The sequence below is a fragment of the Trachurus japonicus genome, chromosome 18 (genome assembly GCF_045865225.1).
Source record: "Trachurus japonicus isolate A0001 chromosome 18, Traja_1.0".
Taxonomy (NCBI): Eukaryota; Metazoa; Chordata; class Actinopteri; order Carangiformes; family Carangidae; genus Trachurus; species Trachurus japonicus.
The window spans coordinates 14,826,905-14,847,958 of record NC_140924.1 but is presented as its reverse complement, the minus strand read 5'-3'; the positions used below and the strand labels follow the sequence as shown (position 1 = coordinate 14,847,958).

The window sequence follows — 21,054 nt, the reverse complement described above, 5'->3', positions numbered from 1 at the left end:
TATTATGACAGTATAACCATAAATATCCGTTATTAAACACAAGAAAAAACAGCTCCCAAAAGAAAAACCTTCAGACCTCACATTTACAGCTAAAAACTAATTTAAGACTGGAAAACCCTTTCTTTTTTTCATTATTTTATAGTATTTTATTGGCGCTTCAGCTGCCAAAGGTTTTCTTTTCAGGCAGTGTGGAAACTTGAGAACCATTTCTTTCTCCTACGTTGTTGATCAATTACTTTTCTCCGAATGCTGCTGGCAGTCAACTCAGCCAATCACTGACACACACAAACGAGATGAGATAAGATAAGGAAAATAGAAAATAAACAAGTTTATTCCTCAGGAAATCTACAGTAAATTTGGTGAGATGTGTATGGATACATGTTTTTACTACAATTTGTACATTACAGTGATTGAACAGTAATTCTGGAGACACCGATTCATAATAAACCAAATGTCCATGGTGACTTTCAGGCTGTGTGCTGTCACAGTGCAGGTTAAAGGGATAGTTAAACATTTTTGGCAAATTGGCCCATTGCCATAATCCCTATAGTCATAGCAGTAGATTCGTTACCTTTAATTGTCGGAGCAAGCTATTTTTAGAACGGCGGAGCAGAGCCGTGAGTTGCTCAGAGCTACGCTACGGAGGCAAATGGGATTTCTTGGTTTCCCTCATCAAACTCATCAAATACACAATCCAACAACTCCAAAACGCTCTGGTGGACAAGTTGTGAACTACATTCACCACACTATGAGATAATAACAGAACGTTACCAGACAGAGTTGTTTTAGAGGCAAAATCATGCAAAACTGCTGATGCACGTTGCCTTCATGGGATTTCTTGGTTTCCCTCATCAAACTCATCAAATACGCAATCTAACAACTCCAAGCGTGGTGAATGTGCAGGTTGCAACTTGTCCACCACAATTAAAAGTAACAAACCTACTTCTAAGACTATAGGGATTATGGCAATGGGCCAGTTTGCCAAAATGTTGAACTATCCCTTTAACGTCACTGAAACGTCACAATAAAACACTACACACTGAGGATTTCAAGGCCATGAATACTGGAAAATCAAAGATGACGCCTCTGCAAAGCTCATCGTTACATATTTATGTAAATTATAAAAATGTCCATTTGCAAATGTTGAATTCACCTCCGGGATTGGAGTAAGGCCTTTCAGTAGAGACAGTTTTCTCATGATGTAACAGACCTCTTCTTAAAAACATGAATACCAGATCAGTACATAACAGCCTGTACCTTCCACACAGGTATCCACCTTTAACCAGCAGCAGGTGAGACCACTGACAGTTGGCGGGTGATGAAGGAGATTCGATCCAAACTTCTATGTTTTGACAATGAATTCTCCAGGAGACATTGAAACGCAGCTTTCTGATGCAACTATAATTCATTTTCATGGCTGCACAGAAGGTTTAAACACCGGACAGCAGCTCCGAGGTTGGATACAAAGCCGCTTTTACGCATTCCTTACATAATCTGATTTTCTGACAGGACAGAGCCGTAAAGGAAGTGAGTCCAAAAACGAGCAACAAGAGAACGGTACGCACAGTTTTACTGGTGTTTCAATATTTCAAAGTCTTTTCTTTTTTTTACTGACAAATCACAAACAGAAGAGCCAGAGAGTGAATTATGTTGCATTTAAAACGTTTTATTCTTAGCTGAAACCGATATGGCTCCTGAACACAGCACAAGCAGGTACACATGGTTGAAAAATAGTAGGTATAACTTGTTCTCCAAACTAAAGATCAACCAAACAGTGTTTTTTTTTTAGGGTGATATGAACATTTTTGACCCACCGAATTGATCGGCCAATAGCTCACGATTAGGACAGGCGGTGACACAACACACTTTTAAATCACAATAACCACTTTTGTCCCAAACCATCTCCTGTTACTTTGAGGATTCACCACCAGAGCCAGAACATTATGTCACCAACAAAGTAGGTTATAAAACGGTCTATCGCCACCAATCAATCAACCTCTATTCCATAAGCTGTAAAGTGTGATTGTGAAACATGGAAAACGTGGAACTTGAAGTTGTATTGTATTTGTGGCACCACCTGTTGGTCGATTAGCACCAACCTCTGAACCGACATGACGAGCTACTTTCCTTAGTTTCATGTCAATAGATAAACACTGTCCATTTTTAGGGCCCGACCGATTTATCGGCGAGCCGATTAAATCGGCCGATTATAGCCCGTTTGAGAATAATCGGTAATCGGCCAAAACTCGCCGATTGTCGCCGATATTTTCAGAAATAAAATGCAGGGAATAAGACTTGGTTTTACTTTGAAAATGTTCCCCCATTTGAAAAGATCCCCCGACATTAGGTTATTTATCCTGTAGAGGGCGCATCCAACTGCATCCACTAACCACCTCACAGCACAGCAGAGTGACTGATCTGCAGCAGGACACGCTCCGCCATAGCCTTGTCACTCACACACATCACACAGCTTATTAACAACTTGATTAACTGTTAACTGTCTCAAAACCAGTGTTGCTGCTGGCTTTTTTTTTTCTTTTTTTCTTTTTTTTACACCGCGGTCGGGTTGTGAATTAATTAATTAATGCTCGTGACTCCGGCCGTGTTGGGTCCGAGATTCAACAAGCCGGTCGGGTTTTACAGTTAGCCTATTACCGGCAGTAGCTACGCCCGTTTATCAATAAACACAGTGGATGAGGAGGGTGAGGGACTGAGCTCAGGCTGTGTGGGGGGCGGCGGCGGTGCGGGTCTCTGACTGCAGCGGGACAATCATGTCTCTGCTCCGTGACACACTGAGCGCTGTGGGACCGGGGCTCGCGGCAGCACCCGCTAAACATTGAAAACAGCGGTGATACATGCTTCCACTTCGAGTTCAACAAACCAGAAACGTCTGGAACAACACTGGAAAAAGTCGCTTTTCAAAAAAAAAAAAAAGAGAGCGAGAGAGAGAGAGAGACCGCCGTGCCGTGTAAAAACAACAACAACAACAAAAAAGTGTCACGTGTCATGACTTCCTGTATCTGGCCCTTCAAAATAAAAGCCCTATAGCCTTTCACAGTTCAGTCATTGATTTTGACTTAATTTTGACAAGACAGTACTCCAAATGTTGTTTTTTCCTGCAACCAATTGACCAATGAAAATTTGGCAGCCCTAATTTATATATTATATAATATATGTAAATATATTACTTAAATTAATAAAATTGTAAAACTTTATAAAAAAAAATAATAATCGGCCGATTAATCGGTTATCGGATTTTTTTCCCCCTAATAATCGGCATCGGCATCGGCCCCAAAAAATCCATATCGGTCGGGCCCTATCCATTTTACTGTTGGATACAGGAGGTTGTTCAGTTTTGAATTTTTTTTGTGTGCAAATCTTCTAAATACTTCTGATAATCTGATATATTCTGTGTATCAAAAATATCCTTTTAAGGTTTTTTGAATGTACAATGTACAATGTGGAAGTTACAGGACAATTCATTTCTGTCTAGACTGGTGCTGGGAACCACAACTGCCATCCCCCCTCAGGGTGAACACACACACATGACTATGATGACTATGTTTGTGTGTGTGATGCCTCCTCTTTTCTTTTCTGAACCAATCCGTCCGCCTCAACCTTCAGTTTCTATTTCCACACTCAGACAAGCTTCACTTTTTACTCTCTCCAGTTTTCTCCAGATCCAAACACACACAAACACAGACACACAAACAAACACATCCCCTCACTGACGTCATACACGTACATGTGGAGAGTCATTTGGATGGGTGACAGAGGAGCGAGAGAAAACTTCATGCCGGCATCTTTAAACAATTATGGGACAATTTATACTCAATATCCCAGATATTGTCATTTACTATGTCCTACATGGGGGACACCAAGACACAGAGATGCATCAAGTTTATCCCATATATCCTCCATCAAAACAACACACAATAAAGTTGTCGACAAAACTTTTACCTCAAAAAAACTACAACACAAAGACTTGCTGCCAGTTATATCGAATTATTCAAATGGAAATCTATTTTAATTAAATCAACAGAGCTCTAGTTCACACGAACGAGTGGATCCAATGCTAGCATGACTAATGTGTCAGTCAGTGATGTTCATTACTGCAACTGTGGCATAAAACCATTGAGAGAGAGTAAAAAGCTAATCCTCCATTTATAAACTGATACAACTTTATTTTAAACTTTTCTGACTTTTCTGAACAACCTCCAGAGTTCAATGGGAAGTATTAAAGTATTAAAGTCATAGTTTAACTATGTTTACATGTGTTTTGGGTCTAGACAATAAGAAGTTATATACTTGTCAGTGTAGTTGAAATGCAACATGCCTTTTATATTTACCTACACACTCACTGTGCCTGTACAGTGAGGACAGATGGACACCATTTAATGCTGCATAAAAACTAAAGCATAGGGGATGCCCTGATTGGTTAGCCACTGATCATCATCATCATCAGCAAATTTTCATTGAATCTGATGATCACCTCAAAACAGATCTCCAACAAGCCACCAAAACAAAACACTATCAGCCATGTGGAGCTTTAACAAAGTATGTGAAAGTAGAAATGCGTGTGGAATAACTCATATCTTACTCATAGATGATAACAGTCTGCAGCAGAAAAGCTCTATCGCTGCATACCTAGTCTGTGTGTGTGTGTGTTTAAGAACCTTAAGTAAGTTCTGCAGCTCATTGTGGACTGCAAGGTAAAACAAAGTGGCGTGAAGTGAGACGGACCACCCTTAAACATGGCCTGAGGGTGAGCAGAAAAATACCTCGCTGTGCGCACACCCACACACCCACACACACACACACACACACACACACACACACCACCCACACTCCTTCAAAAACTCACTCCCTTTGTCTGTTGTTCACCTATACTCTATATATTCATCCATTTTCTTCATTGTTAATTCTCTCTCCTGATTGCACTTGAATACAAAAAATCTGCTTCTCCTAATTCCTCTTTGTATGAAAACATACACAACATCCAAAATACATATCCCCTTGTACAAATACACCACAGTGGTAACAAACTCGTCCCACAGACACTTTTAAACCATGTTCACACGAGATGCGTTCTCAGCACTGTAATTCACCTCAGACCACATTTGCTGTGTCAACACGAGGAATGCATGACAAATGATAGCAGAAGAATTAACGTCAATCCGCGGACAAACACAGACCTATTAAACCTTCTAACAACACCTAGACAAGTCAGAGGGATGTTTTCGCTCTGAGCTATTCACACTTCCCGGAGCTCGGGACAAAAAAAGGGGTTTTCCTGGGTGCGGTGTGTGTGTGTCTGTGTGTGTGTGTGTTTGTGCGAAGGCAACAGGGTCATGTTTGGGTCTTGAAACGTTGAGACCCTGCAGCTCCATTGTTATTGTCGGTGCCAAAAAAAAAATGCTTAGCCAGGTTAGAAGGAGAAGGAGGAGGAGGGGCCCCTCTGCATACTTCCCAGAATTCAGCTGTTATGTTTGACAACACACTGACAGGCTCTGTCCTAACTCCACGTACGCGTCCGTGTGTTTCAGATGTTCGTGTCTTGTTATTAACGGCATCTTGAACTCTTTCCCTCCACCCTCCCCCCAGGGACGCCACAGGCCGGTGATTGTTGGACCGACCGACCGACCGACCGACCGACCTGCTGCCACTGCTAAAAAAAAAAGTGAAGACGGAAATTCAAAGGGAAACACTGAGCTTTCCTGCTCTCACCACACTGCAACACTCCTGCTTAGAGCTGGCCAAGACTGTACCAAGTGTCCAAGCGAGTGTCTTCAAGATCAGGTCAAAGCAACAGTAGAGTTGTAGGACCTTATTCAACTATAGGAAGCCTCACAACACAATGGACCTGACCTGGTTAGCACCTTTTGATGGACTGGGTGATGTAAACTGACTGGGACATACCTCACACCTCAAGTACAGCATAGCACCTCTAACTGTATTTAATATACACCTTTATATTGACATTTCATTGAGATATGACTGCCAATAAACAGATAAACAAGTGACACAAAGTAGATTTCCTACAGTATACACAGAACTGCTGACGATGACACAAGGTAGGTTACTACTCATCAATTCAGTACATTGACAGTACTTTTAGTCCTTTAATAAAAGAAAGAAACACATAATCTGTACTAAATTAATTAACAGTGTCTAGCAAAAACTCAAACCCTATCCTGTACATTCAAAATACAAGTTAAAAAGAAACAGCTAATTTGATTCTCAGACTCTCCTCTAACCTTCCAAACTCTTATATGTATACAGTCAATTGCAGTCTACATATGTGGCCTCTTGGGACAAAGCAAGTGAGAGTAAGAACAAAACAGATAAAAAGACTCAAAAACTGAAGTCAGTCTGTTTGGCACAAAACACAAATCAACAGAAAGGAAGTATACAGTAATAATAACAAAGTCTCCAGGTCTAGTGGTTTGTGTGCCAGTTTGATTTCCAAAAAAAGTCCATGATAGTCCATGCAAATATGAACTGGACCTGAAGAACTTCATCTGAAAAGCTGAGAAAATTGAAAAATATTTCCAGTCCTACACGTTTCTCAAAGGGTTTGTCAAAAACCACAAGTTGGCTGTGCACCAACCGAGAGGGACAGTTGAGGGTAGATCTCAGGACGGGCAATGCTGCATTAGTTTGTGATGAAAGACAAGCTGTCTTGCTCTCTCCCCCTTTTTTCTGAAGTCTGTAATTATGAGGTTTGTGTGTTTTCTTCGTTCCATCGGACCGGCCAGGGGAACATCACAGAGTGGGGCTGATTGCTATCAAACGGTACAGGTGGTTCACTGTACAAGCAGATGTTCTCCCGACCACAAACACATCTGCAAAACCCTGATCTGAAGAAGGGGTGGAGGGAGGGAGGGTGGCGTTAGAGATGGAAGGATAGGGACAGCGCTGACAGGAGTTTAAAGAAGACATGATAAAGGGGATAGACACAGCAGGGCAACCTACCACGATGGCACTAGTTTAGACATATAGCTTTAGCGGTTTTGTTTTGCACATGTAAACAGCTGAATATGAAGCCTGCAGTCCGATGATAGAGGCCAGAAAACACTATCTAGATTCATCCTCATCACAGAGGCCGAGATGTTGAGAAACAAAGACACACCTTTTACCAGATGGCTAAAGAACCTAGAAATGTCCGTTACGTCATGAGCCCCACTTTCCACTAAGGAAGTTCCTGGTAAAATTTAGGAGGCGAGAACTTTACAGGCCCTCTAGGCTGCTGTGTCTCCACTGCGGAGTAGGACCCGGATAGGACCCATTGGACTCTTGAGACAACGCAATCATCCCGTTCTAAGAATACCCAAGTTCTGGGTGACTGTCCTTTGGGGTTGCGCCAATGGCTGCGTAAAATTACCCCAAACTTCTTGCAGTGGAAACGGGGCTTTGTTGGTTATCATGAGGTAGCACATTAACAAAACAGATTCTGGTTTGTTTACCCTCCACTACGTCCTCATCTTTGTCCAAATCCGAATGTGGTATGTCGTATATTATCAGTGCAAAGGTATAACACCTTTGCACTGATAGTATATGAGTTTAACTGCCTGGTCTTGTGCCTGCAATATCTTTAGATGCTTCAACTGCCCTGACTGTCAACATGACAGCACCAGACCGCAAAGTACCTCCCCCCCTACACATGCTGGAATCCGTGACTAGACGGCAGAGCCAAACACAAGTCAGGACTCAGCGTAGCACTGACATAAACACACGGAAATTACACAGGCAAACACATTATGTCCTCACGAGTGTATCCAATTTGTCCATCGTCTATTCCTCAACCATTCCTTTGTTGTGGTTTTTGTCTCTATACTGCAGGACCTCCCTTAATCTGCCAGACCGTTGCCACACCCCCCTTCCTCCAACTATGGCATGCCACCAACGCAGGTTGGGTCTTGTAATCCTCAAAAGCTTTGTCCAAGACAGATAGCTAACAGAGTCATCCTATTACAGCAGTAAGCCTATTAAAAATGCTTGGTGAGGCTCATCAGGGATGATCCTCTCCTAATGGACCTAAATTACCAAGGTAACCATCAATGCCAAGACTGAATAGCACTATTTTAATACTGAGGCTGGAGTCCAGAGGTTAATGCTTGATTGATGATGTTATATCAGTAGGCGTGTTGCCAGGCCATGTGAAATTGTGCTATTTGGCAAAAGTCAAGGTCTTCTGACTTGTGCTCTAGCTTGGCCTAAGATCTCCATCCTTCACCCTGTGTTTTTCCAGATGGATATTGACACAGGCAGAAGGCAGGGAGGGCTATGATTAGTCGGCCCGAAAATTAAAGTCTCTGTTCCCACATGCCAGTTTAGTGACAGGCCAGCGTTGGAGAGAGGGATGGAGAGATTACAAACTAATTTCTCCTCATCTCTCTCCTCTCCACTCCAGGGATCTGTCTCTCCCCGGCTACCAAAAAGGAGGGGCTCACGTCTGACAGATGAAAGCTTTTAAACTTCAATCATCATTGGGGCAAATGAGAGTCCTGAACAAGGTGGAGAGGCAGAGAGGGAAAACAACCTTCAACTCTAAAGCAGAACCAACTGGGCCAAGTCGGTCAGAATGGTGAAGCACCAATGCCAAGACTAAATTGCACTGGTTGGTGTGTGGTTAGCTCAACATTAATATGCATTTCATGTGTTTGTTGCAGTGTCTGCTATCTCAAATGTAAGACTGAGGCACTAAGTAATGGTTTTTCCTTTCAATTATGCAGTCCTGCTAGCCAAACAAGTTGGAAAACAGTCCAACCTTACCAAGTTTACCTGCATATTGTATGTATTCAACTAGTTCTGCAGGGTTTATTAAATTGCAATCACAATTGTGCTGTCAGCCCATCCATTCACACAACTCCAAAATTCTGCAAATGTGGACAATACAACAACCTATTTCCAAGTTTGTGTAAACTTGCGTCACTCAGGCCTCGTAATCTAGATGTCCGATCAGTATTTAGGCTGTGAAGCATGTGCAGCGGGCAGATTTCCAGGTGTGGCAACCCGGTGAAAATGGACGTTCACTAACAGGCTGACACGATGCTGGTGTTAAAAAAAACAAACAACCACGTGCAACCCTCTGTTACATATTTTGGATTCAAGCCCAGCGACACTCTGGCACTCCGCAAATTATGTTAAATTTAATTCTCTACAGCTCACGTGGCAACGGGATAAATTTGTACAGCACAAAGACTCCCTGATGAAGAGACAGCTGAAAGACCAACTTGTAAGATAGCCAAAACAAAAAAGACAATTACAGACTTGTTTATGAGATATAAAAATATCACAGATTGCAAAACTTGCTGCTTGGCATCAACTTTATTAAAAATTTAATGATCTACAACCTGAATAGAAGGTGTCAGCAACCCCTCCTAGCTCTACATTGTTCAGTTTGCTAGTCCTGAGTTTACTCAAGATAAAACTTGTTGACTGCGATTGCAAATCTTAAATCAAAACATGATCTGATCTACATTCCCATGTGTTGCTGAAGCACAATAACAACCCTTCTGCATAATGGATGTCTGTCAGGATCTCACCAAGTGCCGGGGCATGGAGGCACCACAGAGCTACCTGATACCCTGCCTGCCACTAGCAAGAGGGTTGGGGTTGAGGGGGGTTTAAAGACACATTGGAAACATGGAGCTTTTGTGTTGTCACTCTAGGGTCGTGTTAGGAAACCTCTGTTCGCAATGTGGCATAATCTTGGAGCTAGCTTCTTAAACGGAGCTGGGTAAGCTCAAAGAAAATGAGCTTAGATCCATGAGCGGCTTTAAATGACGTTAATAAACAGCTGTAAAGGTTAGTGGGCTATGTCCCAGTCAAAAAAATGACCTACTTGATATAAATATAGTATTTAATTCATCTAATTAGCATTTAAATAAGCCTATAGGAGTCCCAGTAAGTGGAGGTAGGTCTTTCTGTCTACAGCTGTTGGACGCTATCCGACAGATCCCAGATGTTTCTACCCTCCAGGTAAATAAAACCAGACAGGAACATGTGCAGCTCTGCAGAGTTTCTTGCAGTAATTTTAGGACTTGTGCCATATTTCATGTCTCACTGAGGCATGCAACACGATCGGTGTTGTCACCGTATCTTGGATCTGCTTGCTTGGCAATTACGAGGTAATGAGAAGCAGATATGTGGATAGATAGATAGACGGATGGATGGGTTGATGAAGGTAAAGAGGGCTCTTGCTTCTATTTTATGTTGTATTTCAAGTGTGGCCAGCAAAGTTCACGTATAGCTCCCAGTTAATCCTGATCTTTCCACCAAATTCCTCTGTGGTGCAGGGAGCAGCCCGGACCAGGCCGGAGAGAGTTTGTTTCTGTTTAATCAATCTGAAAGTGCTACATTGAAAACACTTATCTCCTGAGTTCTAAGGTCAAGATCTTTAACTCCAGAGGACAAAAGTACCAAAAAATAAAACTCCTGGTTCACATTTAATTTTGCTCCTAAGTGAAGCCGCATTAATTTTGCAGATGACTGAGCAGAGTTTGGCACCAAGTTCATAATACTCCATGGACAATTGACAACTGACCGCAACCCTAACGACAATATCAGGAGCCAATTGTCTCGCCATAGTGTCTCCCCATTTGAATCCCCCTCCCTACCTCCCTCCTTCTCACCCCCTCCTCGCCTGTGAGAGAAACTAACCTACCTTTTTTATACACACTGCTCCTTTGAAACGTTTTCTCTTTCTCTCTCTCTTTTTTTTTTCAGCTGAATTTCACCACAGGCTCTTCCCCGGCGCGTGCGTCAAGTCAAGGCGTGCGTTAGTGCCGCGAGTGATGCAACTTTAAAAGCACATATTGCAAGAAAAAGCACTTGGAAGAATAGAAAGGTTATTCATTTATCAACACATTGACACTTCAGGAGTTCATGTGGACGAAATAAACTCTTAACAACCTTAGAAAACCACATGGAAACATCGGCCACAAACTTTTTTGCCACTTTTTTTTGCCACACCAATGCGCCTCGTGATACAGCAAAGTAAAGTCACTGTAAATCCACTCCTGTAAACGAAGAGTAGAGGTTTTTGTTGGTCATAAAAATAAAAAATAAAAAGCTGCAGGTTGAGCCACTCACCCCTACTGGTCGTGAACAGAACTGGGTCGCTCCTCATCGTGAAGTAATCCGCATCTAATTCGCCCGACAACGCACACAGGAGGAGGACGGCGCGTGCCCCAAAGGCTCGTGAAACGTAAAAGAAAAACAAATCCCCGCAAACACACTTTACACTGCTTTTCTTCCCAGTCTCCTGCTTTTAACCTCCGTTCAATCCCCCTCTTTTTCTGCCGAGACCGACCACTGGATCTTCTCTTCCTTTTCTTTCAAACTTTTCCCTGGGTCTGTCCCCGCCTCCTCCTCCTCCTCCTCCTCCTCCTCCTCACTTTCCCTTCTTCCAATCTCTCTCCCTCTCTCTCTCTCTCTCAAACTGCCTGCATGGATAGTTACGCTATATTTAAAGAATGTCGGGAAAAAAAAACACTTCTCTGCTCGGGTTATGGATTTATCACTTTTTGGTTTTGACTTGGTTTCAAATATCATCTGTTCATATTCAACTCGTTTTTGCATCTTGAGCATGACAGAAGATGATTTCTTCTTTTATTTTGTTCATTAGTAATAGTTGGAAAATTATATGGTTAAGAAGGCAGACTCTAATATATGATTAATATGATTACCCACAGTAATAATCTGGTCATTTCACTATAATAAGAAATAACACTAGAAATAATGACAGTACCATAAAAAAAGAAACGTAATGTGAAATTATAGAAATTATACCTGACATTTGCTTATTTATAGAGCTTCATTTACTCAACAGTGAAGTAGAGAGTGCAACCTCAACTGCAGCAAAGTCACATGAGTGCACAAGTCTCAAAAGTGAGACTTTCCAGAGTGCACTTGAAGGCAGCATATCCTCCTGTTTCCCTCTGCCTTCCCACCTCCTCCAGTCTGCATGGTCACAGCCAGCTCTTGGTTTCCTTATGTAAAATAGGCTTTAATGTAATTACACCAGACTGGACATATAGGAAGGACTGTGACCACAGATTGGTCATAACTAGCTTTAATTACACACTTCCAGGAGCCGTTCAGCCAGAGGGGGAAAAGACAAGCAAGGAGGGGAGAGGCTATAACTTCAGCCCCATTACCATGAGCCACGCACCCTCAGCCCTCAGCCCCCCCCCCTCCTCCCCAGGAGAGAGCAGGAGTCAGTCTGAGGCTGCATCAGGGGTGGGCAATTACTTCTCACCAGGGGCCACATGACAGACCAAGATCGTTGCCGGTGGCCACACAAACTTTTATCACCACGTGTGTTAAGTTTACGACTAATATAAAAGAAAAACTATTGTGCGTCATCTACTCTTATTCTTCAGCAACTATTATATCAAAAATGCCTTTAAACATCTTACTAAGAACAATCGATTAAGCAGGAGTGTTTGGAAATAATGAATATAATGCAGCACAGCTTCAGGGAGGTATGTTGTCATAGATACAGCCCATCATGGCACACTGAGCAAACAAACAGATTTTAAAAGAATTGCATAAAAATATATATTCAAACAGTACAATACAGTACAGTATGTGATGCTTGGAAATCATCCATCCTGTACTCCTGTTGCATATTTGACAAGAACTGTTGAGTGACGAACATCACCTGTCCTGACATTTGTTGGACTTTTTATGTGTGAACATAGCAATTCCATAGGCCGGGCCTGACCCACAGGCCCCGTGCATTCTAGCTGACCATATTTTTAATGAATGAATGTTGTGAATGTTGTTGTGAGTATTTATCTGTCTATTTTTATATTGTGTATTTGCCTTTTATTGTTGTGTGGTTCTGGGACAAACAAATTTCCCTCCTTGGGGGATCAATAAAGTTAATTCAGTTCAATTCAATTCAATGAGTGTAATGCTCTGTATCACAAACCATCTGTGTCTTAAATAGAAAAGAGTTTTCACATACAGGGACAAAATGCTCCATTTCCAGGAGGTGAAAACGTAGCAATGAAGAGGAGTTTTAAAATGAAAAGTAGTGTGGGCATAACGCAAACATGAGTGGGTCTCATCCGTCTCGACTAAAGGAGGTGGAAGCAACACAGATAACTAAAAGTGTCATTAACATTGTTGTCTTTTCTAGCAGCTGTTCAGTTAAATTCTGCATTTTAACATCACAACTGTCTTAGTTGTTCTTTGTTTGTAGCATTTCTGGCTCATCGACTGCACACAGTTCACAGTCACTGAATGGCGCATGCTCCGTGTGTGTGACCGCTCAGGTTGCCCATGTGTGCGAGTTCAGCATCTCTCTGCCAGCAGGAGAGGAAAAGGAGGAGGAGGAGGAGGAGGAGGAGGAGGAGGAGTGGTATGGGGGAGAGATGGCGGCTTCAGACTGAGGCTTTCTACCCGGCGCTGCCTGTGTGTTACACACTTTTTTTCTTTCTTCAGGACTGCAGTTTTTCAGAGAGCAACATGAGAGCGAGGGAGGGAGCAGCGTGGAGAGAAAGAATAATGACCTGGATCACCTTTCAGTTCCACCCGTTCAAGGGGAAACCACAGAGAAAAGCTGAGACTGGAGTTTAAGGAAAGTGTGCGCCGCCGCCCCCTGGTGGGCTGACAGAGGAACTGCAGGTCGGCCACCAGAGCTCAATTACAGCATTGGGTGTTTAGATTGGTTTTGTTTGACTTTGGAATTATTCACAGCCACGTGTTTATAATAAAATAATCAATCTGAACAGATGAAACAGGGTGGATACATTTCAAATAATTATTCATCAATATCTGTTTTTCTTACATAGACATGGAGTCAGTAAACTGTATTTATTTTATTAACCAGGCAACCAGCCAAGTTAAGTGTCTTAACAGTTCACTATTTGCACTAAATTTCTTTCATTTGTCATTTTGAAATTGTGAAAATACACTGTAAAATTGAAATGTGTATTACTAACTTTGTTTAGATGGATGGATGGATGATCATTTGGCTGATGCATTGTTGTTTTCTTTCAGAGTTAATTGATCAATTCTTTGCCTTTGACGTTTTGAGTTGTGCCACTCAATTTGACATATTCGACTCCTATTGGCTCAAGTGGCCGCTGTCACAGCCAATCAGACTGTTTCATTCATAGACTTGGCTGTCAGCTGTCACACAATGACTGATCCAGCGCGCTAACTTTTTCTGAAACGCTTATCGCAGTGCGACATGACGAGATGATGAGTGATGAAAGGACGGATGGATGTTCAGTGTGTTATTACAATCACTGTACGTGTGTATGTGTGTGATCTCAGTAAAATCACAGAAGGGATGGACGACGTTGGCTCGGCTCTGCTGAGTAAAAGTCAACACTGACATCAGTGTTTGGCCCCCTGGCTGAGATTAAATCTAATAGAAAGAGCAGGACGCTGTAACTTGGACTTGGACCTCTGGCCGCCGCGCTCAGCCATTAACCTGTCATGTTCCTCAGACGTCCCACTGCGGTTTTCATTAAAAAAGAAAGAAAAAAAACTCTTCCAATTTGAGGTGTTTTCACTCCTTTGGGGACTTGTTTCATATACTTCACTTTGGTGTGTTAGATTTTATATTGTATCCAAGGCAACCTCTGCAAAGATTCACTGACGTCAGGGCCACATCGTGTTTCTATCCAGGAATACGGCATTAAAATGATTTTACACATTAGCCACGCATTACTCACAATTAAAAGCTTAAGTTTAGTGTTTTGAAAAAAAGTTCAATCTGAATTGTAAATCTATGTAAGACAAGGATGGGACCTTTTTTTATGACGTTTGGTTGGTAGCTTTCTTTATCTAGTTATCTATCCATTGTCATGTTGGTTGGACACACTGAAAATTGGAAACTGTTCAGCAATTACAAAGAACTTTTAACTGGATATGCAAAAGTCTCTGTATTACAGTACCTACAACAGCAAATGAAGCCATTGGATAGGCTAAGCTATTTTCTTAATAGTGTAACTCTATATCTTCGGGAGGCAGTGGTTGGGTCGGTCCACTAGACGAAACGACCATAGCTCATGGGAAATCGGGCAAAACACCATCGCTCTTGTCCACAGGGGTCGCCAAAATCAACACAAAATGAAACTTCTTTGCAGATGTTTTAACGGATCATTATCTTTATCCTACCCTTGTCCAAAAAAAAAAGTACATCTTCATCTGCAGTCCATTAAGGTTGGGGAAAACATCAATACAGCATAGTATTGCAACATTTTGCAGAGCAATATTGTTTTGATATACTACGGACGCCAAGTATCGATCTGAACAGACTAGAAGACAAGAAGTTTATCTAATTAGAAAAAAGGACGTTAACAAGATAAGCGATCCGGTCGTTTTGGCTAATGCTGCGTTCCAGGCCGGCTTTTGAAATCGTAAATTACAGCTTCAAGTCACAACTTACGACTTTGTAGCGTTCCAGGCAACCCACTCGTGTTTTTCCGACCTGTTTTACCTGTGAAAGTCACTATAACGGCCACTCGTAACTTTCGACCCGTGAACTCGTACCAGATCGAACTGGTACAACTTCACAGGTCGGAAAAACACGAGTTACGAGTTGCCTTGAACGCACCATAACAGTCCTCGTCCCTACGTCACCACATTCACGGCATCCCTTGGCTGCACACACAGCCCTGCATGCCGTTCTCTCTCCTCATTGGATAAAAACTGTAGGATACGATAAATGTTTTCTCCTCGGCTCAGAGCAGAGCAGAGTGACTGAGAGACCCGTGTTTCAGTCCAAACACTCTATGTAAGTGATTGCTGTCGGAAGATATAACTATTTAAGACTTATATTAACACAAATATATCACTTACTTCTGCTTTAATTTGGAATCATCATTTGCAGTTGAAAAAGCTACTAAATCGCAATACATCGCAGTCTATAGCAATACTTTTAACATCGTAATAATATCATATAGATATCGCAGCACAAGTATTGCGATAATATCGTATCGCAGGGCCTCTGGTGATTCCCACCCCTACAGTCCATCTGATGCAAAGAGTTACAACAAGTTATTCAGTTTAAAGCATTTAAATAAAGTTCTTCTTCCGAGAGTAAAAAGAGTCGGAACTGCTTCTTTAAACCCAAGTCAAGTGATCCACAGTGTGACATGGTCAGGGAGTTTGACCTGGGATAAATAACAACTCCTCAACTCATTCCCCTCTGCAGACCACCTTATTGAATTATGACACATAGTTTGGGTTTGAGACAAAGTGAGCCTTGTCTTCACAGTGAGACGGGGCCACTGCTGGTGGAGTGTGCTGCTGCTGTCAGGGGCCGATGGGAAAAAGAGATACAGGGTAACACACACACACACACACACACACACACACACACACACACACACACACACACACACACACACACACACACACACACACACACACACACACCAAACCCTGATGAATAATACCACAACTGGGACTGACTCTATGATTGCATATGTCGGTCCCACCCTTCTTCATGAAAGATTAGGGCTGGAGATGACAAAAAGAGAATATGATAAGGCCAAGAGTTGAATTTTTTTTTGTTCTACAACAGAGACAAATAAAACTGTTTGATTTCTTCAGTTTTTATAGCAATTATCCGAGACAAAATGAAGATTAGATGACAAAATGACCAGAACAAAGCTTTCAATATCCAGATCAGAGTCGAGGTCCAGGTCAGCAGGGTATCATGCCTGACCTCATCTGAGACATCTCTTGGTTAACACAGTACTGTGCTGCTTATTAAGTCTTCAATAAAATGACTTTATGCAGGAAAATTCACACTTTCCCTTCATGAAATCAACTAAAGCAACATGAGGCAACACTATGACCACACACTGTCAAATTCAGTCAGTTAGCACTTAATAACGCATGCTTGATTGCACACACACTCTCAAACTTACTTTTATTATGTTACAAGTCAAGATATTGGTTTGATATAGGCTAACATTTATTCAGACTATAAATGAAGTTTATATTTCCTATAAATAGGCTGTTGTAATAATTAGACTCTTGGATTCTCATGGTGTTGACAGTTTTGCACAATCCGGTCCTACCACTCAGCCCTATCAAGTCATATGTGTTAAATATAATTCCAGTATTTCCAACAACACTTGAAAGCACCAAATTCATAAACAGTAAAATATTCAAGGTGAAAAAACACGACCGGTGCTTCATAGTCAGAGGTCCTTTCCAGTGCAACAGGATCTCTTTTCATCACATCAATGGTTCCGGCCTAATTAAAGTGGTATAATTATATAATCTCATGCTTTGTTTGCTCAGTTGCTCTTTTGTGTTTGATTAATTGGATTTGTCCTGTATCACTGAGCTGCTGGAGCCCCCTCCTCCGTCCACAGTCTGCTGTGTGAAATTGGGAGTGAAGGGAGGGGAGGTGGGGAGGGGGATTGTCAGATCAGCTGATGACATGTGGCTCTCCGTCAAACATGTGGTCTTAGCAGGGGGTCTCAACACCCGCGGCACTGTACTACTGTGGTTAACACTGTTGCCTTTCAGCTAGAAGGTTCTGGGGTTGATCTGGGTGGAGTCTGCATGTTCTCCGGCTTCCTCCAAATGTCCAAAAACATGCGCAATAGGTGGATAAGTGACTCTAAATTGAATGTTAGCATGAATGTAATAGTCTCTATGTATAATAAGACGGAAAAAAGGTAAACCCTTTTTTTAAACTTTAAATATTATCCCTGAAAATGATTTATTTGTGTTGCTGTGACTCTTGACTTGTCACTTTCCAATGTGTTCTTGAAGATTTTGCATCAAAATATTGTAGAACTCAACATTTATCATTTATTTGGAAATATACTCATATTATTAAGGTCACAGTCACACTATACAGCATTTTTGATGTTAAGATCAAAACTCTAAGTAGAAATCTTGATACACCACCAACAACTTTACTATTGTCAGAGGAACAACATTTATTTATTTAATCTTTAAAAATATAAATTTTTGTTAGTACGTGGCACACAGACAGTCAGAATTGTGTTATTCGTCATATGTTGACCCTGACGACCTTTCCAGGGTGTAACAATAAGAAGCTGAACTGGAACAAAAAAAATCAAACAACTCAAAAAAACATCAATGCGAGTAAATCAAAGCAGAAGAAAGGAAGCTGAGAAACATGTAGGCTACCCCACCCTCGCCCTTTATTGACTCCAGCCTCCGTGCAACCTTGCATGGATACAAACAAAAGAGGAGGAGTAAAAAAAGTTTGGTGGACAGATCATCACTCCTCACTATGGAAGGCTTTATGCTCAGCGGAGAAGGAATGGATACTGTGCCCCCCTGGTCCAGCTAAGGCGCAGGCTAAAGCTGTAATGAAGGACATTCAGAAGCAGTTTGACCGTTCAGTCCAAGCTTCTAAAAGACGATACTGGAGATTACAGCAGGAAAACATCCAAGAACTAGTGAGTAACGACCCAAGGACCTTCTGGCAGCAGGTTAACCAGCTTGGTGTTGGCAGTGAACGCCGCCCAGAGATTCCCTGGGAGGTACTGAGGCCTGATGGGACTGTACAGACTGATAAATATGCTGTTTTAGAGACCTGGAGGTGTGAGTTTGCCGGTCTGTTTCAATCTAATAACCATTGTGACTCTTGCATCAGAGATACAGTCACTACATATGCACATAACCAGGGCTCCTTCATGAATCAGCAAATTACAGAGCATGAAATCATAAAAGCTCTACAAGCAGCTAAAAAGGGTAAAGCTTATGGATATGACGGGGTGCCAGTTGATGTATTGAAAAATGGTAACACACTGAATATTTTAATTAGGCTTTTTTAATTATTGTTTTTCAAATGTGTGGTACCTGAGTTTTGGAAATATGGTATTATTAAACCATCCCCAAAGCTGGGGGAAAAGACAACAGAATACCTCTAAAACTATCGGGGAATCACTTTGACATCTTCTGTGTATAAAACTGTTCTGTTCTGTGCTGTATAGTCGTATTGCCGAATGGGCAGAAAGCTAACGATATTTATAGCAGACGAGCAAAAACGGGTTTAGAAAGAAACGGAGCTGGCCTTGACCATATTGCTACTTTAACTACAATCATAGACACAAGGAAAAAGTTGAAGAAAGCTACTTTTTGTTCTTTTATAGATTTTTCTAAAGCTTTTGATCACATAGACCGAAACATGCTCTGGAATAAGTTGTCCGCATTAGGCCTACATGGCAACATGTTGAATTGTCTCATTGCTTTGTATGAAAATGTCAAATGTTGTGTTCGGGTTAATGGACCGTCTCACAGAATTGGTTTCCAGTTGATATTGGAGTTAAACAAGGGTGTATTTTATCTCCTATTCTGTTTGCCATGTATATAAACGATCTGTCTCTAGCAATTAAGGCCTTAGATAAAGGTGTCTCTATTGGTAACGAAAAAAATATCCATTCTGTTATATGCAGATGACATTGTTTTGATTTCTGAAACTGAGGAGGGGCTTCAGGAGATGCTTAATTTTGTTCATAGTTGGTGTCAGGACTGGAAATTGAATGTAAATCCTGATAAAACCAAAGTGGTGCACTTTAGAAATCCATCAATGCCCCTGTCTGAGTTTAGTTTCTCCTGCGGCTCGTTTACTTTGGCAACAGCTAAAGAGTATAAATATCTGGGTTTGATGTTAACAGAAATTTCTAGATTATAATGAAACTGTCAAGAATTTAGCAATGCATGCGAATAGAGCCCTAGGGGCAATCATAGGCCAAGTGTAAATGTATGGGTGGTTTTCCTTTTAAATGCTATACTAAATTGTTTCAATCTTGGTCCTGCCTATTTTGACCTATGCTGCTGCTGTCTGGGATACAAAAGTTATTCTCCTATTAATGCTGTGTTTAATAGAGCATGTAGATTCTATCTAGGTGTGGTAAATTACACCCCAAATGCTGCTTATACAAGGTGATATGGGCTGGAAAACCCCATGGCAACATCAGTGGTCCTGTATTTTTAAAAACTGGCAAAGACTCTGTGGAATGTCTGACAGTCGATTATGTAAACGTGTTTTTCAGTGGCGGCTCATTTGACAAATGTAAAAAATTATATGCATACGGTAAAAACCTTTTTCAGTACTATGAATTTACCTCATCTTGCTTGTACAGATATGGTTTATTCTAGTAACGACCTTAAAATGTTTTGATGTGGCTGTGTCAAGAGGCAGATGAGGACTCGTGGCTACAGTTAATAAATAAACCAGAAGGGAATAAATTACGCACCTATTGCCTATTTAAGGGTACATTTGAGACAGAGCATTATGTAAAGAATATACTTTCAAGACAACATAGAAGTTCCCTTGCTAAATTTAGATGTGGAGTTGCTCCTTTAGCAATAGAAACTGGTAGATACACAAACACCCCATTGGAGAGACGTTACTGTGTTTTATGTGATTCTGGCTCCATTGAATCGGAAGCCCATGTTCTTTTGCACTGTGTTACTTATATGGACATTCGTGCTGTTCTATTTAGTACACTTTCTAAGTTTTATTTTAATTTTAATGATTTTGATGATATGAATAAATTGTGTGTCATTTTATCTGGTAAACATTGTATTAATGAATGTGCCAAAGCCTGCCACCTCATCCTCAATAGAAGACTGTTTCTTATGAGTTCCAGTTCATAAAACAATTGTTTTGCTTTGTTTTGTTTTGTTTGTATGGTACCATAATGTGCGTTTCTATTCATGTTTTTAGTAGTTGGTGTCTCACAACTCTCTTTTGAGTGGTCCCCAACACTTTTAATTTTGTCAAGGGGGAACGGGTCATTTTGTAATCAATACTGTATTTTTATACTGTCTCTGGATTTTTATTGTGTGTTGTGGAGTGACACCGAAATAAAGCTTATCTATCTATCTCTGGATAAGTAGGATATAAAACAATGGATGGATGTTGGAAATATGTGTGTGCAACACTTCTGACAATGCTTCAGATTATAACGAACACTACGTATAAAATCATCTATCTTTGCCCCTTATGGTCTAAATAAAGACTCTTGTCTGGAGGACACAAAACCAGAACTGACAGAGATTCAGGATCCCAGCTGGTCTCCT

At 41.3% G+C, this 21,054-nt stretch overlaps 1 protein-coding gene across 2 annotated transcripts in view; it reads right to left on the bottom strand.

Annotated features, from left to right (window-relative positions):
- The window catches only part of afap1 (actin filament associated protein 1), a 43,667-nt gene extending 32,267 nt beyond the window's left edge, over positions 1-11,400 (bottom strand). The window contains exon 1 of one of the 2 annotated variants that reach the window (XM_085759440.1): positions 11,098-11,400. In XM_085759440.1, coding sequence (XP_085615566.1) covers positions 11,098-11,134 — 37 coding nt within the window. In that variant the 5' untranslated portion in view covers positions 11,135-11,400. The remainder of the gene's footprint in view (positions 1-11,097) is intronic. The other variant, XM_085759441.1, reaches the window with a different exon arrangement.
- Between the last annotated feature and the right edge of the window lie 9,654 nt (positions 11,401-21,054).